This window comes from Sinocyclocheilus anshuiensis, unplaced genomic scaffold (assembly GCF_001515605.1).
Source record: "Sinocyclocheilus anshuiensis isolate Anshui unplaced genomic scaffold, SAMN03320099.WGS_v1.1 scaffold93, whole genome shotgun sequence".
Classification (NCBI taxonomy): Eukaryota; Metazoa; Chordata; class Actinopteri; order Cypriniformes; family Cyprinidae; genus Sinocyclocheilus; species Sinocyclocheilus anshuiensis.
Genome location: NW_015539852.1, coordinates 536,648 through 561,404, shown reverse-complemented (window position 1 = coordinate 561,404; position 24,757 = coordinate 536,648). Strand labels below are relative to the sequence as shown.

The 24,757-nt window shown below is 37.1% G+C and overlaps 2 protein-coding genes and 1 long non-coding RNA gene across 3 annotated transcripts; all 3 read right to left on the bottom strand.

Moving 5' to 3' along the window:
• LOC107684679 (TLD domain-containing protein 1-like) lies at positions 1 to 5,682 on the bottom strand (the record flags this gene model as incomplete). Its single annotated transcript, XM_016481005.1, has 7 exons — positions 1 to 523; positions 587 to 769; positions 1,771 to 1,898; positions 1,974 to 2,103; positions 2,939 to 3,225; positions 4,901 to 5,045; positions 5,497 to 5,682. Coding segments are annotated over 7 exons (1,083 nt in total), but the record flags the coding sequence as incomplete, so codon positions are not given.
• A 136-nt stretch (positions 5,683 to 5,818) lies between these two features.
• On the bottom strand, positions 5,819 to 8,228 carry LOC107684688 (uncharacterized). Its single transcript, XR_001633881.1, has 3 exons — positions 8,173 to 8,228; positions 7,827 to 7,989; positions 5,819 to 5,867 (listed from the first exon to the last, which is right to left on the bottom strand). It is a non-coding gene; the product is annotated as an uncharacterized LOC107684688 (long non-coding RNA).
• A 7,943-nt stretch (positions 8,229 to 16,171) lies between these two features.
• Positions 16,172 to 23,637, bottom strand: LOC107684658 (coactosin-like protein). The gene is made up of 4 exons (XM_016480967.1): positions 23,294 to 23,637; positions 22,917 to 22,999; positions 17,169 to 17,326; positions 16,172 to 16,992 (listed from the first exon to the last, which is right to left on the bottom strand). Exons 1-4 carry the CDS (start codon positions 23,368 to 23,370, stop codon positions 16,882 to 16,884), a joined length of 429 nt encoding a protein of 142 aa, XP_016336453.1. The 5' UTR covers positions 23,371 to 23,637; the 3' UTR covers positions 16,172 to 16,881.
• Positions 23,638 to 24,757: the final 1,120 nt, after the last annotated feature.

The following is a 24,757-nucleotide window of genomic DNA, read 5'->3' as shown; positions in this document are numbered from 1 at the left end:
GTGTTATTTGGGATGAAACAATTCATAAGCAAACAAATATGTTTTATGTATTTATTTATTTTCCATTTAATGAGTGAATCTTCCAGTTTAAAGACACTAAATTTATCAGTCAAGGCAAAATGCAAATATATAACATCCAGATACTTGATGTGAAATGTAGACTTCAGTCACACGTTGTCAATATGCAGTGTTTAACAGTATTTGACAGAATGTCTTTGTATGCACATTTTAATATTTCACAGAAGGCAGGAAACCAGCTCCTGGATTTTGCATATTAACATAAAAACTACACTGTATAAACTTCTCAGTAAGTGGTTTGCAACAGTGTGGTTTCCTCTATATCTACATTAGTGTAAAAGCACAAACCAAACCAAACACTGAAATGAAATACTGCTGGTTTGATCTACACATTGTCTTCTTTTTTTCCTTCCTCACTGTTCCTCGTCCTCCTCAGGTTCTCGGAGGCCTTGGCTGTGCAGGGTCTTCCCTGTCATTTCCATCATATGCTCTTCTTCTTCTCATCCTTAACGTCAACACCAACACTTTTTGAATCAAAATGCACTATAGTAACATTTCTATCACAGACCTGCTCCCGTTCTTCAGGTGGCTGCCCGACGGCCCACACCTCCACGGTGTCCAGTTTGAAGTCCTCGTCTCCTGAGAGCTGAGGGCTGTCATATGTGATGCAGCGTGGTCGAGCCCTACTGTGGCCGTGTCCAAAATCGCAGTCCAACCACAAGCCGAAATAGCCATACTGACCACCCATACCCTAAAAAGACAAGTTAATTATGAATTTTTTCTTTGCTCCATAGTGTAACAAAGCCTTAAACACTGTTTAAAGGAATAGTTCACCCAAAAATGAAAATATGCTGAAAATGTACTCACCCTCGGGCCATTCAAGATGTAAAAGAATTAGTTTCTTCATCAAATTTAGCATTACATCACTTGCTCACCAGTGGATCCTCTGAAGTGAATGGGTGCCGTCAGAATGAGACTCCAAACAGCTGATAAAGACATCACAAAAATCCACAAGTAATCCACATGACTCCAGTCCATCAATTGATTTCTTGTGATGTTTTAACATCAAGCCACTGCTTTCAGCTAAAATACAAGGCCTCTATCCATTATATTGCTTCCTCCAGGGAAAAGTCGACTCAACTGACTCAGGATAGAAATATGTACAGATCAAACACTACTTACAAATGAAAGCAGTCCAAAACAGTTCTAAACAAATATGTCAGTGGATTTTGATGTGAGAGGAGCACAGGGGATATACTTTTTTACTGGAGGAACTAAGTGTTATTATGGATTATGGACTGTGGATTATGCAATGTTAAAACACCTTAATGATGGATTTGTTTCTTACAAACATGCAGATTTTCACTTTACAAGAGGTGATGGATTGAAATCGTGTGGATTACTCTCATTCTGACAGCACCCATTCACTGCAGAGGGTGAGCAAGTGATGTAATGCTGAATTTCTTCAAACCTGTTCCAAAAAAGAAACAAACTCTATGGCCTAAGGGTGAGTAAATTTTGAGCAAATTTTCATATTTGAGTGCTATTTAGGGCTGCACGATAAATCGCATGCGATATTTAATGCGCATCTTGTCAGAAAGCCGGTTCTGTAAATGCTGCTCAATGTGAAAGCACGCACGTGATGGAGATTTACCGCTGATTACAGAACCGGCTTTCTGACAAGATGCGCATTAAATATCGCATGCGATTTATCGTGCAGCCCTAGTGCTATTCCTTTCAAATTTATCTCACCAAGCCATTCGGCATAGTCTGCTGGCCCTGGTTCAAGTACATGTAATGATTGTTATAGCCTGTGCAGTCTATAACACTATACACTCGCATGTATGGAAAAACGGAGAAGAGGAAGCACCTGGAATCACCTACAGTGCAAAAAGAAGAAGAAACATTAATTGTGATGCATAACACTGTATATGGTTTTTTCTTTCCAAACTCACCCTGGAACTGAGGTTTGACCTCCCAGCTTTGAGATGCAAAGACCCCGAAGATATGCCCTTTAGAGTCCTTTACCAAAATGACAGTGGTACTCCGACTTTTGCAGTTGCCCACCAGCCGAGAAGGGTATAACTGCAGCCTGGAGATCTCCAAATGGGGGCGGGAACTCCAAAATAGGGCATGGTTTCCTCCCATTGACAGGCAGGCACATGACACGCATGCAAAAAATTCCCCCCCAATCCACTTCAGTGCAAACTGCGCCCCACAGCTGATTCTAACGTTTTTATTGGTTGTGTCAATTAAAGTGTTGATTTCCTACACTATGCTACAAAAAATGCTAACCCCTAAACCTACCCCACACCTGACCCTAACCTTAACCAGTGAAATTGACTGCACGGCGGATTGGTGCTGAATAGCGTGGTAAAGAAAGTTGCGGTTCAGGAGATAAACAGTTAATACGATTATGCGATATGAGATCGTTCCGTAACTCCCCAACCGGACCTCACCGGACAATGGCACCTTTTTAGTTACACCCAGCATCACTACCCCCTCCTACCCTGCGAATTTCGAGCCCCGGGATGCCCCCGTTGCTTAGAACAAAGCAATAGAGTAAAATCTTTCCCCTTCGCTGCGCTGGGACGGCTCGCGGGAGAGCTCGTGGGTGATTCCCGTTTATTAAGCAGAGCTTCAAACTCCCGTCCGAACACCACTGGCCACGAGCTTTGGGCTCTGCTCTCATGGAGAATATTTATTTATATAGCATATTTTATTTTAGATGAACTAGAAACAATGTTTAATTTATAAAGTTTTTTTTTTTTAAATGTAAGTCAATAACAATTGGCTGGAGCCAGAGCCAATGGTGAAGTCTTTGCACTAGGAGACCCAGCCCATTTTGGAGGTTCTGCCCACTTTTGGAGTTCACGCCCCATTTTGGAGATCTCCGGTCTGCAGTTATATCTACTTGGACCAGCCGGGTGAAGCTTTCCCAGTGTATGTTTGTGGAGAACAGCAACCTCCAAGGGGCACTATGTCCAGCTGGCAGCTGAGGTGACAGGAACATCAGAAGAGGTATATTCAAAAGACAACGGAGGTCACTCCAGGGAGCGTACTGACACGGAGGCAACAGAGTTGGGGGAGGACGGTAGGGCAACCCAACTCCTAGACCCTCACCAATCAGGAGCTCCAAAAACATGGCCATTGCTGGGATCCGGAACAGCCAGTCTTCCAGACAAGGAATATCACACGTATTCTGATCTATAGAAACAACAAGGACTAATTATATTAAAGGGATCATATGATGTTGCTAAAAAGAACATTATTTTGTGTATTTGGTGTAATGAAATGTGTTTATGTGGTTTAAGGTTCAAAAAACACATTATTTTCCACATACTGTACATTATTGTTTCTCTTCTATGCGTCGATTTTTACAAAGCTCATCGGTCTGAAAAGCGAGGTGTGCTCTGATTGGCCAGCTATCCAGTGCGTTGTGATTGGCCGAATACCTCAAGCGTGTGACGGAAATGTTATGCCCCTACCATATAGTGATGAGAAGTCCGGTTCTTTTCTGCAAACCGGTTCTTTCGGACAGTTCGTTTCAATGAACCGGTTCATCGGTTCTTTGTCGCCCTAACGTAATGACGTCATTCGCGATGACGTAATGATATCAAGTCTATAATCCTGGGCCGGGATGAAAATACACATTCAAATATATAAAGTCAGTAGTCATAACTTCAGTCAGTTAAAGCATCATAATCATGATCTGAAAAGTTTACAATTAAGTTTTGCAACTAAGCACCCAAATACAGTAACAGGCAGTGATGTGCATACGAGGATTTAAGTCTTGAAGATATAAAGTAAATAAATTAGTTGTCATCAGCGCAGAAACCATAATCCACTTACTATACATAATCCATTGTGATTTATTTGTTATTAAATAAACTTACGTTTCGCCAGATTGCCCTTCATTCAAGTCTTCGGTTTACCCGCGCTCATAACATTAGCACAGAATCAGTTGTCCAAAAGAACCAGTTCGGTTCTGACGTGCTGTATCAGTCATAGTAGGCCATCATGTACTGTTCGGTAGCTTCACGCTGAATCACGCATGCGCAGTATCATCAGCTCATCAGTTCTCAAATCGGACGTGTCTGAAAGAAATGGTTCTCAGTTAAGTGTACTGGTGATCTGAAAACCGATGCAACTAGTTCTTGACTCGAGAACGAGAATCAGCTCATCGGTTCTCAAATCGGACGTGTCCGAAAGAAACAGTTCTTGGTTGAGTGTACCGGTGATTCGAAAACCGATGCAACCGGTTCTTGACTCGAGAACGAGAACCGCTCCAGCAGTGGGCGTGTACGTTCGTTATCCGGCTCGCTGCACACATGCTGCTCTGCTCGTGTTCATCTTCAGTTCTCTCTTCACAGCAGTTCAGTCAGTGTACTGTTTGAGTAAATGAATTACTCCGGGATATTGGTTTATTTCGACTCAGAGGGAGTGTCAGCCATGTTAAAAAAGTGAATAACTTAAGTAATTTGTGGATTAATGCTTACTGGAGACGCGAACCGTTTCAAACGATTCAGTTCGATTTGGTGAACTGGTTCAACCGGTTCACTAAGAAGAACCAGTTAAATCGAACGATTTGTTCGCGAACCGGACATCACTAACTCCAAAGAGAAAGGAAAAATTTAAATCACATCATATGACCCCTTTAAATAGTTATTTTGGTGTGCACTATATCTGTTGGTTACAGATTTGTTAACATTAACTAAAACTAAAAGTGCAATAAAAACATTTACAGCTAAATACTAATATATTTGTATATATATAAACCACTTAGTATATATATATTTATATATATACATATAATTTTTCAGTCATACTATGAATTTTTATTTGAATTTAAAACAGTGTTTATTTTGTTCATGTTACAAACCTGAAGATTTTAATTCAGAGTTCAGCTGTTCTGCCAGAAGCTTAACACCTTGAGGCCCATCACCCATGCGATCTGGTTGCGAAGCTCGCAGATGCCCCCTGTGGGCTAGAGTCTGCACTGCAGCTAAAACCAGGTCCTCCACAAACTATTCAATAAACAAAAATAAAAATATTACGATATCATAGCAGCAAGAATTATTTAGAAATTGATTTGAGATGTTTTATTGTTAAATTGAGTTTGTGGGTCTAAATGGCTATCATGAGTCAGCAAACTAAGTGGTTTATCTGATTGTGGCTTTAATTAACAGTGTTGTTATAGTTAACTAAAGCCATTAAAAATAATTGAAATGAAGCTGAAATAAAAATAAAATATTAGCTGAAAATTTAAGCTTAAAAAATCAAATAAAAATGAAATTTATATAGAAATTATTCATCTAATAATTTAATTATTTAAATTTAACAAAATTACGAAAACTTAAACCAAAAATAAAATGAAAACTAAAAATATAAAAATGAATGAATACTATAATAATATATAAATAACACTTAACACCGATACTGAAACACTTTGTATGATTAGATTTTGGTGATACTTACACCTCTGATCTGCTCAGTTGTGGTAGCAGTAGCCTTTGCACCCTCAGCCATTGCCAAGACCAAAGGTGCATGTTCTTCTGCAGTTCCTCTAAGAATATCTGCCAAGAAAATCACCAGCTGCTCGCGACTTATCCCATCACCAGGGGGCACTGGCACTCCTGGATCAATGCTGTGTATGCCCTGAAATACAGGTGCATCTCAATAGACTTAAACTACTTCAGTCTGTGTGCATTGAATTTATTTAATACACGAGTTTCACAATTTGAGTTGAATTACTGAAATAAATGAACTTTTCCATGACATTCTAATTTATTGAGATGCACCTGTACTCTCTTTATCATGGATTCTGAGGCCATCTTTGCCATTGTCATCTAAAACAAATAAAAGGAAAACTGAAAAGTCAATATCCATGTATGTTAAAGGGATATTTCGCTCAAAAATGAAAATTTTTTTACTCACTTTCTTTCTTATGTTGAACATAGAAGATATTCTGAAGAATGCTGGTAATCAAACAGTTGATGGTCCCCATTGACTTCCATAGTATTTCTTTCCCTGCTATGGAAGTCAATGGGGACCAACAACTGTTTGGTTCTTCAAAATTCTTCAAAATATCTTCTTTTGTGTTCAACATAAGAAAGAAACTTATTCAGGTTTGGAATGACATGTGGGTCAGTAAATGATGACAAAATGTTAATTTTTGGGTTAACTATTCCTTTAAGTGTTGGCACAGACATGCAATTTAAACAATGACTTGCATCAGTTCACCAGTCATAACATTTACATTTATGTTTTAGCACATGCTTCTTTTTAGATATTCTACAATACTCTTCTGTCTTTTTACAAATAATATCAGACAACATTTAAATGTTTATCCAATAACAATACCCAATTATTTATAACTGTCCCTTCCATGAGGAAGTAATTACTGTATGTGGAAAATTTGAAAATATGTGGGCATTTTCTAAAATCAGTTCCCATGTGGTCTTTGAAACATTCAGTTTAAGCCAGTGTTATTTTAGCATAACTTGGATACAATTATACTACAATAATTTGAATTTTTATTATTTTTTATATTTTATTTTTCATTGTAATTTTAGTTAAAATTTCAGTAATTTTGGTGTATGTTTTGTCATTTCTGTCAGGACCACTATCGTCAAAGATGATTAACAATTAGCATACAGTTTGGATTGGCGGTATGGTTCTGTTCTGGGCAAGAACTCCCTGCGCATCCATGCAGCCTAGCATAGATGAGAGCAGGGAGAGCAGCGATAACCCCCCAGGGTAAACAGAACAGAACCAACATGAATGTATTGCAGATATCGTTAAAGTTCAATCATTTAATGTACACACTTAGAATTAGTCTGATTCAAAGGAAAATCAGAAGGCTGAATCCTGACTGAGAGGAGGAGCTGGGGATGGAGGAAGGTAATTAGCTATGAGCAATGCGAAAACTGCTGATAATATGCTTAGATAGGTGTCCTATTCCTATAGGTAGATGGGGATCAGCTGAGAGTCAGCTGATGCGAGCTTGACTAACCTGACCTGCCAGAACTAACGCTACGCTTGATCTTTATAAATATTTTTTTAAGTATTGTACAGCCTATCTATGACAAGCAATCGATTTCTCCACTCAAATCGTCCATGTAACCGTCATTTATTAACAACTCGACAAAAGTTCTAAAACATAAATAGGCTTAGCTGGTAGCAAGTTGATACCGGAAGGGTTCAACACCCATCGTGTGCAAATGTGCAATACTTTACATCAGACATAAATAGAAATTCAAAACAGTGACACAAACCAGCTCCTAGTACCAGCTACGACAACAGTTTTCCAACTCTGGCACAAACCATCATTGCCGTCTAACAACAGCTACAACAACTGTTTTCCAAAGCTGGCATAAACCATCATTGCGGTCTCCAAGAAAGAAATCACAACCACCCATCTGGCATTCAGCGTGCACGCCGCCATTACCCCAAAGCTAATACCATGCCATTCATAAAGGACGCGATGCTAGAAACTACCGTACTCCCCCTACCAAACAGGACTACCATAAATACTATAGTGGTTGTAACCATCACATTATAATAGTTTTTGTAAATTTTCTTATCAGTTTTAGTTATTTATTTTAGTTTTAACTATAATAACCCTGGTTCAATATGATGTCACACCGGAACACAAAATCATTAAAGATAGTGCCATGCAATCTTTTCTAAAGCTAACAAGGACATAATAGTCAACAAACTTAATCAAATAAATGTTATCATACAGACTGCAGCAGCTTAAGTATAACAGATCCAGTTAAATGTATTGTTATGTCACAGATGCTTACCTTCAACATGTCCAGGGATAAAACCTTCCCCGTTTTTCCAGATGAAACAGAGGAGCCAGATCCATGAAGCCTGTCAAATATCCCCTCTATAACAGGTCTCTCATCCGGACGAAAACGAGCCAGTCGTTTCTGCGCTACAACACTATCAGCGTTCCCCATCACCCTGAAGGAAAACACGAATCAATGTAAAAAAATAAATGAACTAATTCATGGAATTAAGTGTCATGGGCACAACAGAATACATTAAATATTTATCCAGCTTCCTACTGAAACTAAGTGCTAATGGGAAATGTTGAAATACAGTGCACACTTGAGTTATGAAAGACTGAAGTGGGATTTTCAAGACCTGCTCAGCGGTTCAGTGTGACATTTCGACTCACGATGTAAACAAAACACACACACTATTTCCTGGTTCTGCACTACATCACGCGCAGAGGACCAATGAATGGAGAGAAACTTCGAAACGCGCTGTGATTGGCTGAATCAGAGCTGCGTCATCCGCGATGTGATTGTGGTTCCCTTTCATGGGAACTTCGAACTGCGTCCTCGCGTTCCCCATAGCGACCCCTAGAGGACGCAGTGTCTCGTTCCCTACTCCGGGAACCATGGTTACATAAGTAACCTGAGACGTTTTCCTAGAGGCAAATTAGCTGGAACTTGTATCGAAAATAAGAAGAACGAAGGATACTACTACTAAAATTACATTTACCAGTTCTAAAAAAACACCACACGGTAGCTACTTTTTCTACTGCCACCGCTTTTTAATCTTAGATTTAAATACTAACAAGGGAGTGCTACAAGGGACACAAGGGAGTGCTAGGGGTCCGTTGAATAAAGAAAAACAGTGTAAAATAAATAGATAAATAAATACATTTAAAAAATTAAAAATAAATAAGTAATACATCTACGGTACAGTACAATAATATAGCGAGTAGAACAATTATAGGCTATATTCATATAATTATGAATATTACATAATTATAATATATATTATAATTTGCTGTGTTACTTATGAGAATGTTAACGATTACAAAGGGGGTTACATCTGAATTTTTTTTCCACACATACAGATTTGATTGATTTCTTTCATAAATTGCATTGACTGCTCTAAAATACGAGAAACTGTTTTTCCCAGGCATTGTTGGATATCAGTGTTAACCGCCATATCCAAAGATTTGATTTCAAATCATAGCTATTAAACTATTTCTTGTTATGATTTTAAATCTGTATTTAACCTCAGAATGATCTCAAAGTAAAAAGAGGTGCTAACGTCTGATTTTGTGGTGGCTGTGCTTTAAATTAAATTATTATAATCTTAATTCAAGTGATGAATGATTTTGATTTTGTGTCGAGTCCTGCTGTAAGAACCCTGCCTGCTTTGCATGTTTCAAAATGATTAATAGTTGAAAACATAAGAAATTTAGAAAAGTGATCAAAAAGTAATTAAATGTAATCAGTTACATTTTAAATAGGGTAACTTGTAATCTGTAACCTATTACATTTCCAAAGTAGGCCTATCCTTCCCAACAGTGTGTGTGGGTGTGTGTTTGTTTGTGTATAATTAGTTTGATGCTAGTAGTGCCTCTTGTTGTCCAGAAGAGGGTAGACTAACACAGTTATTTAAAGCATCAGCTTTGACTTTTCCGTAGGGTTTACAGATCTTTCTCAGCAGGCGATGAAAAACGCCTTTTAAGGGCATGAGATTCATGTGAGATCTGGGCGTGATGCCCGCTGACGTTCAGCAGTCTTAACCAGAAGTTTTAAAAGAAGCCGTTTAAGGGCATTTCCTTAAACTGAAAGTGTTAGTTTAAAAAAAAACAGAAATGGAAATAGTCAAATGAATTGGGAGGGATAGTATTCACGTCTGTGCGACGGAGACCGAAAGACGGGCTATCATAATGCAATGAATGAAGCGCAAAAGCTCACGGCAACGCAAATGAATGTTCTGCGCATGCGCATCAATCATCCGCCCAGCATGGAGGCTTGATGAACTCTGTGCCAGTGCTCGGGGCTGAGATTCTCTACTGCTGTGAGGATTCCTTACTTCTCTCTAGTTAGTGGAAGCTGATCATCAACTGTCAAATGTATGTGCACACATTTGTTTTATTACATGGATATAACGTTCTATTAACTTAAATGATTTCTATCGCTTATCCCATCAATCCCTCTCAAGACCTTTCTTAATTTACATCTTCTAAACATAATTTAGTATGTTTATTAAGCTGTGTTTTTGTGACTGCTCCCTACAATGTAGATTATGGTTTTTACAGTTCTTTTGAAGCCAAAACCACCACACAGAGAGACATTTACTATAATCAAAACTAATATAGAAGCTATATTATATAGCTATATTGCTGTATATAGCTATAGAGGCCTCTCATAGATTCAATTCAATTCGATTCAAGTTTATTTGTACAGCGCTTTTCACGATACAAATCATTGCAAAGCAACTTTACAGCAAATTAAGTTTCTACAATATTTAGTGGTAGCTTATCAGTGGTGACTGTCAGTAATGACAGTAATGTACATATGGCAGAAATGTACAGAAAAATCAATTAAAGACGTAATCAAACAGATGATGAACACTAAGTGTGACAAACATGCAAAAAAATAAGAAATCAGGAAGGGGGCCAACACTTTTTCACACCACTGTATATATAGCCTACTACAGTATATAAGCTCATAAATTCCCCATAGCCTAATATCTATCTTGTAATACAACCATTAAATTGCTTATTATATTGAACATGTATATTTTATTATTACTATTTAATTCATTGTATTCAAAATAATTATATTCTAAATATTAGCAATGTTGCATAACACAACTATTTGCATTGAAAGGTCATATCCTGTAGCTCTGTGTATCTTCGTTAAACATATTTCTAACAGGCACAGACACAACCCGAGAGAAACGTTATCATTTTAAACCGAAAGGTTTCTCTGGCAGTAAGAGTAGTCACTTTTTGTGGCAGCTCCAATCTGCAAGTTGAGGCATGAGTTTTCTCTCTTTCTTTTCGGATGCTTCTTCTTTCTCCTTCCTTTATCTGCCATAGCCCTATATGGTAAAAGTCTGTAGCACACTCATTATACAGGAAATGGTGAAAACCTTAGCACCCACGCTCATGCAAACACGCTGTGTTCTCTGTGGTGCTCATTTGTGTTTAACCATATTACTGTTATCAATGAAACACATTGTTTGATAAGAATCTAACAATTCACTCATTAAGAAAACACCCTTTGTTTATTTCTTCTTTTAGTTTTCTGTCTATCCTATCTTTATTTGAATATCATCACATGCACATTAAACTATCATGAGTGCCTTCAAGTGTGACTGATGCATAGCACCTGTATCTGGTTAAAAATATCAAGGGCTCTGTGTTGAAAAAATCTTAGTCTTAATTACGCCCTAACTCTTTCACACTCATTTTTGTTCTCATTTTAGTATAGTTATACAACTTAATACTGTATATAATATATTGATGGTTATTTTCCAGTATGATACACTATCTTAAAATTTAAATGAACTCTTCATGAAATATGAGGTCAAATGGTTTGACAGATATTTTATTATAGGGGGTGTACTTGAGATTTCTAATTAGATAGTCATAATTAAACAGCTGAATTTGTGTGGGACTATAAAAGCTGACCTTTTCTTTTGATCTTTGCGCTTGACCTTTCATTGCATTGTGTTGGTCTCTGCATTGGATTGCAAGAAGTGGGCCTGATCAATAAATGAATAACTTTGTTATCCAGCTCATTGACCCATATACTAAAGAGCGATAGCCCAATTAAACAGACATTTCTAGTCGGCTAACATTTCAGGGAGATTGATAGATTTGTTTGGAATAATTAAACTGATCCAGATACAGACAGAGTTTCTGGTTAGGGTGCTTCCTCGTTCAGTACTGAAATATTCTGTTGGTACCTGGTTAATGTTTATAATTGCATTTATGAATCCTTGCCAGGGCTGCATTCTCATGCTACCTTTGATCATTCAAAAAAGTGTACGATTTTTTTGCCAGTAAGATTTTTTTAGATAAAAATGATTTTATCAAGCGAGCATGCAATGATTTCATTAGAAGTTCAATTAATTTTTTTTTACATTGTTAAAAATATATCTATTTCAAGTAAATCCTTTTTTTTAACTTTATATTCACCAAAGAATCCTGACAAACAATAAAAAATAGTATCCACAAAAATATTAAGCAGCAAAACTGTTTTCAACATAAATAATAAAAAGAAATGTTTCTTGAACCCCAAATCAGCATATTCTTAAAGATTATTTGACACTGAAATAATGGAATATGGAAACAGAAATGGGTTATGTTATATGATTAGTATATATATATTAAAAAAGTCAAGTTTCAATTAAAATTACATAGTAACATTTACTAAATATAATTTATCCAGTTAAATTGGCTGGTCAAGTACAAATCTGACTAGTAGGGGAAAAAAATAATTTTTTGATTTTGCAGATTAATTTCTACCCTGAATTTGAGGCATTTTCCAGACCAATTAACATTTCTATAAAACAAACTCTCATGAAGCTCTGCAACATTCAAGAGGGGGCTGAATCCAACCCACAACTGAACAGTGGTCAGTGAATGATGCGAGGCTCTTGTTCTAAAGAAGAGTGTATTATAATATTTTATAAATGTGTAAAAATATTGCTGTTTTTAAATAGCTCCAGAACTTTCAACACCTGTGGTCAGCAACACATGAGAACATTGCAAGTTGGGTTGTTGGGAACACTGTTGGTGATGGGGACCCGAACACTGGCCAGCAGGTTAGTGACAATCGGAGCACTGAGCCAGGTTTGGCTGGTTGGAGTGCATCTTGTTAGCTCATGACAATGGCAGCACTGTGCCAGAGCCTGAATGGTTCACAGGAACATTGCGAAGTGACCCATTCACTCACTCTCAATGGGCGCCCCTTTCTTGCCCAGTTAAATCCCATCTTCCTTTTCCCCCAAAGCCAGACTCAACCAAACTAACCAGCAGTCCCTCATGCCATTGTCGCTAGATTTCCTGTAGCCTTAGGCCCAGATGTAAATAAAGGTGTTTGTATTTAAACAAATTCCCCTTAGCCAGCACCTCCGAAACATCAGAAAACTCTATAATAAGGCAAAACAGCAGATCATTGAGTAAACCCTGCCCTCCACTTGGGTTCTTCCATTCTAGCCATGAAAGGTTAACAAAACGCTGTGTTTGTTGTCATCAGACTCCTACACTACTGACTTGACTGAACTGCCAATCAAAATAAATTTAATGTAAAATAGCCTTAAGCCGCTAACAATTTTTTAATGTATGCAAATTACTAATTTGGTGTGCAAAGATGTGTACAAACCATACTTACATATACTTGAAGGTTTGGAGTCTTTTTAAAAAGAAAATAATACTTTTATTCAGCAAGGATGCATTTAAGAATGAAAATGTCACTTTCTTCAGTAGCACAACAGTTCAAAAGTATCAAAAGTATGTTGTACACAGACACACACTGTGTGTGTGTCTGTGTACAAAATACTTTGAAAATAGTAAATGTAGGGGTCAGAATTTTTTTCTTAAAGATATTAATACTTTTATTCAGCAATGTATTAAAACTAACAGCAAAGACTTTTACATTATTACAAAATATTTTCATTTTTAAATAAATTCTCTTCTTTTGAACTTTCATTTTATCAAAGATTACTGGAAGAATGTGCATTACTGTTATAATCGCAACTGGCAACCACAAACATTTTAAGCAGCACAACTTTGATAATAATGAGAAATGTTTTTTGAGCAGCAAAGAAATCAGTATATTAAAGTGATTTCTTCAGGGTCATGTGACCCTGAAGACTGGAGTAATGGCTGCTGCAAATTCAGCTTTGCAAGGAATAAATTGCATTTATAAATATATTATAATAATAGAAACAGTTATTTAAAATTGTATTTAATAAAGTTAATAATATAATAAATTATAAATTTATAATAATGTATAAATTAAAAATAAAGTTATTTTAAAATATTTGACAATATTACTGTTTTATGGTACTAATCAAATAAATGCAGCTTTGGTGAGCATATAGAGACTACTTTCAAAAACTTTAATTGACCCATAATATTTAAACACTAGTGTACATTTCTCTTTTGTAATATTATACCAAAACAATCATCACATGGCTTCAGTTATGTGTGTGGGGTATGAAATACGCTTGAAATGGGAGGCCTCTGGAATGCAGGAAGGATCCGTGCAGAATAGCTGGCAGTGACTTCCTTGTGAACAAACTGCCAAAGAATCTTCAGAAACATGTCCACACACACACGCACAACATTCTTGCTCTCAAACACACATTCTGTATGACAGTGAGTTGTAGAAAAGCAAGCAAGCGAGCGAGTTGTCAGAACACGTATGCCTCTCAAAGCCCCATAAACGGGCACGGAGCTAAATATAAGGACTGGCCTGTCTGACTGACTGAGAGTTTGTGTGGCTTAAACAGGACATTCTTGATGACAAGATCAATATTAAGGCCGTCCCTCTGTGTGAGGAGAAACTAATTAACATTCACATGTAATTTATCTCATTAAAGTAGTCCCCAAAGTCACTCAGCAACACCTGCTACTCAGGCTATTCCTGCTAAGATCTGTTACAAACACACAGCTAATAGGTGCAGTGCAGCTGCTAGCATGTTTAAAATGCTTTTTAGCATGTTGCTAAGTGGTTTCTAGGTGGTCCAAAAAGCCCAACCACAAGTATGGATGTACTAATATAATTCTACCCAATAACTGATAAGATATTATAATTTCATACCATTTTGTCTTAATTAAATATAAAACTTAAATGTTTGAAATGTTTAATTTAGATGCCACAATATTATAACGTATAGTATAAAAATGTATATTAATTTTTACATTTGATAAAGATTACATTTAACAGTGCTATTCATTTATTAAAGTATTTGAAGATTAACTTTAAGTGAGTGTTAGATGATGGTAAATATACATTACCGTTCAGAAGTTTTGGGTCGGTACTTTTTTTTTTTTTATGTTTTTGAAATCTTATGCTCACCAAAGCTGCATTTATTTGATAAAAAATGCAGTATAAGCAGTAATAATATGTCTTAAAAATATAAAAATAATAAAAAGTAAAAATGTCTTTAAAACACTTTTGAACAGCTGTGTAATTGAAATGGAAAAATAGGGGAAATGAGCATGTACAATTAAACAATACTGACTTATACCAATATATTAAAAAATGCCTGTCATTTTTTTAAGTAAAAATGCATCTCTTCTATTGTTCATATCTTTAGGACAAACAGTGCAGCACGATTTACATGCCAAGGTTTAATACTAGCAATGCTAAGCTCTACTGACCCAATTTGACTAACTATTAAGACAACACAAACATGTAGATTTTCCACAGGCCCTAATTCCAGCGTCTACATTCCTGCCTCACGTCTCTCTGTGCTACCAAAACTCAGCGTCATAAAAGCAGCCTGGAAGAAGCTTATAGATTATGGATTAAGCAATTATGCAGTTGGGCACACATCTGTTGGACTGAACGCAAGGCAGGGAGAGTAGGAAGAAAGATGGGGGGATGAGAAAAGAAGAAAAGAGGTTACAACAGGGGAAAGGGGGTGGGAAATGTTTTTGGGGTCCATTATTGACAGGCTTTGGAGCAGAGCAGCTTGGCATGAGGCAGCCTGACCACAGCGGTGGCCATGACAACCCCTGGGAGTCCCCCAAAAGCCCTCTGGGATTGTTAGCATTCGTGCAGAAGAGTGTTGTGCCAAGCAGCTGGCATTACCTTAGCGATGGAAAATAGCATCAAAGTATGGTAGCTTTATTCCACTATAGGAAACAATTAGTTAACGACTTTTTTTCACAATTCTGAGTTCTATCCCACAGTTTTGACTTTTGTTTCTCATAGAAGTTGGAATTGCGATGTTAACTTGCAATTGCGAGACATAAATTCTGAAAATAAAAATCTGAATTGTGAGATATAAACTCAGAATACAAAGAAAAAAGTCAGAATTGTGAGACAAACTCAGATTTCTGACAAAAAAAAGATATAAACTCAGAATTCAGAGGATAGTCAGAATTGCAAGATTTAAACTCAGAATTGCAAGAAAAATATCAGAATGTGTCTCACAATTTTTACTTTTTCCCTCAGAAATCTCAGTCTACATCTTGCATTTTTGTTTCAACCACAGAATAAAAAAGGTAATTGCAACTTGAAACAAAGTCTGAATTGAGAAACCGCAGATATTATATAATTATAACTTTTTTAATCCATGGCAGAAACGGGCTTCCATATCAGAGTAATCACAAACAAAGCAAAATATAACACACAAGGACAAAACATCTTGAAAAAACAACAATTTTATTCTGACGTGATTGCTTTTGTGACCATCTTCTTTCTTTTCTTGGCTCGGGAGGCATTTTTATTTTAAAGGAAGAACCACAGGTTGTGTTTTTAAAGCAAATCAAACCTACTTTTTAATAAAAAAAGAAAAATGACATTCTTGGGCATTTTAATTTAAACCAGAATGTTGGCTACACTAGAGAAATGGCTGCTCCTTGGTCGGGTGGAGAGTGCGAAACAGCCAATCAGAGCTACAAGATCCTTTAAGACTCCACCCCCTGCATGCAAGTTAGCCAGTCACAGTGCAGTGTCTGCAAACACACACATACACAAATGCACACATTCCATGATGTCTTCCTCTCCATGGGAGATTGAGACAGTAAACACAGTGGTCTGTATTCAGCGGGGAGATGAAGATTTATAATAAACCCCTTAGAAAACAATGCTGGACTTGTATGCTCTCCATTGATTATACAGTTACAAAAATGCCCCTGAAGAAAAAGCGAACCTCATAGCACTAGTAGAGATGACTTTGAGATGATGCACAGTACAGTAGATAGATATATCAACCATGGCCAGACTGGCAAGAGGGGTGAGGTATGTATATTTATGTTTGTCTGTGTGTATGTGTTTGTCTGTGTGTGCGTGTGTATGAGATGACGTTTTCCTCTTCCTTCTCCACCAACCCTATGGAACCCGCCCCCAAGTTCTATTCGGCCTGGGCGTCGTAGTTGGCCCCGCCGGCCTTTTTCAGCTCGTTGCGGAGATAATCCTCCTCCAGCTCTCTGGGATCACTTATCATGAACTCCTTGGCAAAGTTCTGCATGGAAAAACATACTATGAGTGATGGAGGGAAAGGCGTGTTTGCATGTATGCACCAATTTGTTTATAGTGAAAAAGACCTTGAAATCTGCTTGTCTGGGTGTGGCAAAGTTTGTAAGTCTGAGAGAGTTTGCATATGGCATAAGCTATGGAATCAAATAATGCAAAACCCACCTGCACAATGTCTTTTACCAGTGTCTTGTCAGTGCTAATCTTGGCTCTTTGCAGTCCGCTGATGTTTTCGCCAATCCAAGTGATAAGGGTGAATTTGGCACGCTTGCTCATGGCATCACCCGTTGTGATCCTTACAAACCCGAAGAGACGGTTGTCATCTGAGAGTCAAAGAGAAAGAAATCCTTAAGTTGTGAAATTTTCTGGATAGTTGCTTGTTCCTTTTATGACTGTGAATTGTTTTAAAATGTTAAATGCGTAACTATTTAATTTAATTACATATAAAGCAAAACATTTGCTGAGAAAAGCCAACTAAACTAAAGATAAATCAGACTTTACTCTGGCAGACAAGAAAATCATTGAAGATACATTATGAAAAGTGGCTTTAGAAGTCAATTTTTTTGATTGGATTGAAAACAATTTTAAATAAATGAATACATTTTAAAATATAGCTGCAAGCAGCAACTACGGGGCCAGGCACTACAGAGGCAAAATGAGCTAAGCATGGCATGGAGCGTCAGACCAACTGCAGCAATGAGTAATTAAAGCCATTTTAGGATGACTATTTTAAATGGCTGAAAAATAAAATACAAACACTAAAAATATGATTTAATGGCTTATCACTTTTGACCAATAGGTGGCGCTGTTATCAAATATACGTGGTGTGTTTTGTGTTAAGTGACAATGGCACACACAAAGTTTGGTGTCAAAATGTCAAAGCTTTGCCGAAATACAGCCTCAGAGTCATTTTGGCATCATGCTTCAACTTTGTAGCGGCACTATACAAAAACAGTTTCGTCTATTGACGCAAAATTCATAACTTTTTTTCAGCATGGTCTGAAGATGTTCTGACTCGATTTTGGTGAAAATAAGACCAACGGTTGAGGAGGAGTTCGAAAACGTATGTTTTCAACATAAATCATAATGGCGGACAGGAAGTTCAGCTGACTATGGCATAATCCTCTTGACCAATAAGTGGCGCTGTTACCAAATTGATGTGGCGTGGTCAGTGTGAGGTGACAATGGCACATACAAAGTTTGGTGTAAATATGTCAAAGCTATGCAGAGATACAGCCCTCAGATGCAGTTTGGCATCTTTTCAGCAAATTAGTTGATGCACTAAACGAAAACCGTTTCGTATAGACACGAAATCCATAACTTTTTGTCAGCTTGGTCTGAAAATGATCCGAGTCAAATTTGTTGAAAATCGGACTAACGGTCTAGGAAGCGTTCGAAAAAGTAAGTTTTCAACATGAATCAAAATGGCGGACAGGAAGTTCAGCCAATTATGGAAAAATTGGTATCAATGTTCTCGGCATGATCCAAGGAATCTATCAACATCAGTCTCATTACAATAGGTTAATGTAAGCAAAAGTTATTAGCATTTTTAGAAATTTCATTATAACTTTTGCCCCCAAACTTTTTGAGTACCATCAGTGCATGGCGTCAAAGATGCAAACCGAGTTTCGTAACGATACATCAATGCGTTCGTAAATTATAGCATTTTATGGCCGACGCCCAAAATGGCTGACATGGGAAAACCATTCAGAAGTTATAAGCAAAAATAGTTAGCATTTATAACTATTTATATAAAATAACATTTTTCCATATCTCCTGACCACTAGGTGGCACTGCGCCGAAACACTGCAGGTAGCCTCAAGTCATGCTTGTTATAACACACACCAAGTTTGGTTTCAATACGCCAAACCGTTGTGGAGATATAGCCTCACATCCATTTTAGCGTGCTTTTTGTGTGTTATTCGAGAACGGTTGGACGAATCAACTTGAATTCCATAACTTTTTGCCAGCATGGTCTAAAGATGATCTGAGCCAATTTTGGTGAAAATCAGACAAACCGTCTAGGACGAGTTTGAAAAAGTAGGTTTTTCAGAAAATTCAAAATGGCGGAAAAATTTTCATGATGGAAAATGACGTCATATAGAATTTTGTTTCTAGCCCTTACGGTTCAAAAGTTATTAGCATAAACATGAGTGACATTTTGGACAAGTGGTGGCACTAGAGAGTTTGAGTTAGAGACTCCAAATTTGCTATGGTGACTCTTCAGACTGTGCTCTATCAGTGTGCCAAATTTCATAACTTACCTGCAAGCGGTTCTATGGGCTGCCATAGACTCAATAGCAGAAGAAGAAGAAGAAAAAGAAAGCCAACGGATACAATAGGTGCCATCGCACCTTCGGTGCTTGGCCCCTAATAAACAATAATAATAAATAATAAAAAAATTATAAAATAACCAGGGCGGGGGGAGTCAGTACAGTTTGGTTTACTTCCATATTACTGAACATAAGCCTATCACTGGCCTACAGTCACAAACACTGACATCTACGTTTGCTTTTGGTTTGTAATTATTTTAAGTCAACAACTTATTTCACTTTCCTAATCCGGCCTTTTCTAGTTAAACAGTATATTTAACAAGAAAACCGAGTGAAAAGTGAAGTGGAGCAATGGTGCCTGGAGGGGAGGAGTTAAAATAGTAAGTGGGATTCATTATGTCAACTGAAAGGGTGGTGCAAACTATTACATTTTGATAGGGCATTTTTATTTGGAATAACATGCATCAATGAATCAAGAACAATAAAACATGGAACTTGATTTAAAGTAGATATAATCAGGTTTGATTTCATCTTGAAGCTCATATTAATGTGCTTCATTATTGTCACTCCAGTCCAGTTTAGCTGAACTTTGTCTGTTTAATAACAAGGAAGAGCTTGGATTCGACTGAACACTGTCTCCATTGTAGCGAGTGTTTTGAATCTACACTATTGCATTGTTTTCCTTTCCAGAGAAAGACGTCATGATATGAAATGCAATCAAAGAGCATCACGTGCGAGCGGCGGACAAGGCTGGGAAATTTAAGCTCTATGACATCATACAACATGAAAAACAAGGAATAGAGAAAGTGGGTGAGGACAGGAGGTGATCTAGTTAACAAACTCTATTGATAAGGGTGATTTACAGTGTAATATTTTATCTGTAACACTCCCTGTCTCTCTCAGCTTTACAGCAGGCCACTTCCTCCCAAATGTGCTACAACTGCATTGCAGTGGCACTGGGACTAGATTCAAAGATAACATCAATTGCACTTATGGCGTGCCTCTGTTTAGACACTGACAGTATCAGAGAGATATTGTGCGGAAGAAAGCTCTTGTTAAACCATTCATTCAAATGTTAGTGGTGCACACCTTTGCACTTTGATCTTTATTGATCTGTGAAAATAGTTTTAAAACTTCTGCTTATATGCCTAATAATTATAGCGATAAACATATAAACACATATACATAAAATATATATATAAATATAAATAAAAAAAATTGTTAATGTGTTTTTTTACTTGGTAACATATTGTTTTTTACTTTTATAACATATAGGCCAGTTACAAAAAATGGCTGCTAGAAACCAAAGGGCATTACGCTCTTGTTCCGTCTTGTACAGGGTATAATTTACAGTGGTTAAATACAATCTTAGTAGGACTTTACTGGAAAACAAATGCTCAGGTGAATTCCCTTGGCTCTGCTTGAGACTGATAATATCTGGTTTTCTGTTGTTGATTAACTGGGCTTAAGGTTTAAGAAGCTAAGTCAGGGAACCATGGGTAATACTGTCAGTTGTATTTGGCACATTGGCTGTTCAAGTTTCAAGTACAAAGTGGATGATGAATCTAAGTCACATTATAGAGACCTCTGCTGTATTTTAACAGAACTGAAACCTCGAACAAACCACATTTAGGAAGCGAGCGGTGCTTGTCGTGTCAACATGCCAAGTGAACAGTGGGAAAGCATGGACTCTAGTAAAAATGAGAGTTGTTCTGTCTTATTTTACGACTGCGTGAAAACACTGACATTTTTTTGCGATGTGGCAATGATTCCACACTACTTCCTCTTGCGTGTGCGGCACATTTCACTTCCAGAAAGTCAGCATTTTTGTGCTGACTACATGTGCACTGTACTTCCAGGTTTCCAGGCTATGATGATGCAGCACAACGAAATATTTCAAATATTCAATCTTTTAGACATCACCTAAAAAACGAGCTTTCGATTTTGCAAACATTTATATGAAAAAATGTGACCCGCTCTATAATTCTGAGTCACTTTGACCCAGAAACCCATTTTGAATTTTATGTTGATGGAGCAGATCATAAATGAAAGCATTCTAAAATCATATTCTTCAGTCAGAGATTTTCTATCACATAAAACCACATAATAAAGTTAAAATAATTCATAAAGCTACTGACTGCCACTACATATCTCTTTATAAAGCAGAAATTTTGCTACTATATTTTCATTTTGTCCTATCCACTACAGAGTTTTAGGGAGATTCCAAGGTCCACTAGATTCTCCAACTACTCAAAAATCTACCAAAATAAATGCATTTATTGCTGGATAAATCAGTTTATGGGTGGCTATGGCACAAATGACATCTTTTCTGTTTGGATTTAAAACAGAAGTAATTATTTCACAAGTCAACTTCATGACTAAAATATTCTCCATAAACAAAAGTGCTTATTGTAACACAGTGCTCCATATAGGAAGACATCTTTGATCATCTGTCAGAGCACAGAGCAGGAAACCAAGGCATTGCAACACTTGTACAAGTTTACATCTGCTAGTGGCTGCACAATCTACTCATGATGACTGAACTGAGCACCACGCCCAAATCTCTGTTCAATTAAGATGACAGAATGAGAGGCGAAAATTACATAATTTCATTCTTTCAACAGAGCTAGACAGTTATTTACAGTTATAAAGATATAGTGCACCCAGTACAACATACTACATTTGCTGTAGCTCAAGTTACTGATCCCATAACCACATATACTGTATATTGGAATAGATATCAAGTTGAATTTAATGAATTCTGGTTGATTATGAATACAAATGTGTTTATTTTTGCTAGAATCCTCTCATCAAACTTCCCACCAGTTGCTTGGCCTCATGTCATGTAATCTAGGACAAGTATGAAACCATATTTGGTATTGTCTACCTTGGAAAATGAATTACTTCCTAGTGAAATGTGATGTAGACTTAAAGGGACAGATCACCCCCCCAAAAAATGAAAGGTCTGTCATCATTTACTCGCAATCATGTAGTTTCAAACCTGTATTGTATATGTGTTGTTTTTTTCTTTCTGTGAACTCATAAAGTAAGGTTAATGCCTCAGTCACCATTTACTTTTGATTGAGTCTGTCAGTCTCATTTCATATAATATATGCCTTTCATTTTTAGGTGAACTTTCCCTTTAACACTTGATTTGTTTAACTACTATGCAAAAAATACCTCCCAACAATAATAAAAGCAGGTACATCTCAAAGAATGGACTCACCTGTACACTGACTCTTGAATTCTTCGTACTCGGACCCGTGACCAGCTGGTACAATGGTAGAGCCATCATACTTAAAAGATGCCCTTTAAAAATCAAAATTGATATTTTAACTGTTGTCAAATGCTGGCTGTGTCTCAAAACCTTGAGAGCAGCCTAGCTGGCTTTACTCGCAATCATGTAGTTTCAAACCTGTATTGTATATGTGTTGTTTTTTTCTTTCTGTGAACTCATAAAGTAAGGTTAATGCCTCAGTCACCATTTACTTTTGATTGAGTCTGTCAGTCTCATTTCATATAATATATGCCTTTCATTTTTAGGTGAACTTTCCCTTTAACACTTGATTTGTTTAACTACTATGCAAAAAATACCTCCCAACAATAATAAAAGCAGGTACATCTCAAAGAATGGACTCACCTGTACACTGACTCTTGAATTCTTCGTACTCGGACCCGTGACCAGCTGGTACAATGGTAGAGCCATCATACTTAAAAGATGCCCTTTAAAAATAAAAATTGATATTTTAACTGTTGTCAAATGCTGGCTGTGTCTCAAAACCTAGAGAGCAGCCTAGCTGGCCAAAATGCTGCCTAGGTAGGCTGCAAGCTCAATTTTGACACACATCCCGTGTTACAAGATCCCTACATGTTGCACAACACACTGTCAATGAGTCAATTAAATCGGCGTTTAATGTTTAGTTTGAAAGATTCTAATTGTTGAAACAATGTAGCGAGTTCAGCCAGCACGCGCCAAACAGCATCTCTGGATGTGCAGTAAATCAAGGCTTCACTCCCCAGCATATATCTGAGCTGTCGTCTCGCACCAGATTGTATGCTTCTCTGCAAGCCTCTTTGTCAATTCGCGTAGCCATTTCGACGAAGCGAAGGGAGATAATGTATCTAAACGCAGAACAAAGCCGGGGGAATGAGAGAAAATGCGGATAAATCCCAAAGTGCGACAGAGGGGCTGCTGGTGTAGCAGGGAGGTCTCTTCTCTCAGTGGGATGGAGAGGCAACAAATTTCACGACTCGATTCATTTCCTATTGCCTCTTAATGGGCGTTAGTGGTATTTGTCTGTCAGGTTGCTGTTCCAGTGAATTAGGGAGCTCGCGCCAGTTTCACCTCCTCCTAATGGCCAACTTGGGTATTGAGCTACGTTAAATCCACCCAGTTTTGTTCTGTCATCTAACAGTTGGTCTGAGTTGCACTGCCATCTCGTGGACCTGGGTTGAGAACAATGGGTTGCTTTTTTGTGTAATATTTGGATTATAGACCAGAATCAGGCCTACCGTAGTCGAATCATGCCAAGAAATATTGCATTTCATCTTAAATGAAATGTATGTATGTATATATGCATGTATGTACCAAGAGCTTCTTAAAAAAACACAACAAATTCCTCGTGTGCTTGCGCACACTTGGCGAATAAAGCTGATTCTGATTAAAATAACATAATTTAAAGAAGCATATCACTTGCTCTCATTATTAAATCTTCAGTATAGCATAAATTAATTTAAGAACAACAAATATTATAATATATTAGCATAAAAATTAAAAAAAGAAAAAAAAAATATATATACTAGATAGGTAGATTTAACTTAAGTTTAAATGGGTTAAAAAGCCTTCTGTGTGTTTACATTTGAGTTTTTGACAGTTGACGTTTGAAGGACCAGTCAGAAAAGATATAAATAGCCTACCTAATCAAAACAGCCGAAAGGTTTGTGTCAAGTTTGATGGTCATTCCTTTAAAGCTTTAATGTTAGAAATTTAATCTCAGAAAAAGAATCGGAACAATAATTAGCTTTAATAGTACATATGTAGGCATATTGGCTGTGTCAAGCCAACACATTCACAAAGATAACCCCTTTCTTGTATATTCTTTTTACTACTACTACTGCTACTACTACTACTACGCTACACTCTGAATTTGAGCTACCTTGAGTACAAAAGTGACTTTTATTTTGAAATGAAGCGCAACACGGAAGTGAGAACTTCAGCTTCACTGTGCCACGGACAAAATGACTTGTTTATAGTCACTCACGGCGATTTAACTAGTGATTAATACAGATAAAGAATGGAAAAATGGTAAAATAATATCTGTATTTTACTTTACGGTTGTTGTCACAGCTGAATCGATAAAATATGTCCAGTTATATTGAATATCAATGAAACGTAGTCAGGAATTATTGTGTAAATGTATGTCCCTTTCCTTTTGTGCTCATTTTCTGATTTTAAGCTCTGTCTGTTCCTATTCTGAACGT

What these genes read in the sequence shown, in the direction of transcription:
- LOC107684658 (XM_016480967.1), bottom strand. Translation starts at nt 23,370, where the DNA reads ATGGCTACGCGAATTGACAAAGAGGCTTGCAGAGAAGCATACAATCTG. An exon ending in ATTCAAGAGTCAGTGTACAG is followed by an intron (nt 17,327 to 22,916) that starts GTGAGTCCATTC and finishes TTTGACTCTCAG; the next exon opens with ATGACAACCGTCTCTTCGGG. An exon ending in TGGTAAAAGACATTGTGCAG is followed by an intron (nt 16,993 to 17,168) that starts GTGGGTTTTGCA and finishes TTTTCCATGCAG; the next exon opens with AACTTTGCCAAGGAGTTCAT.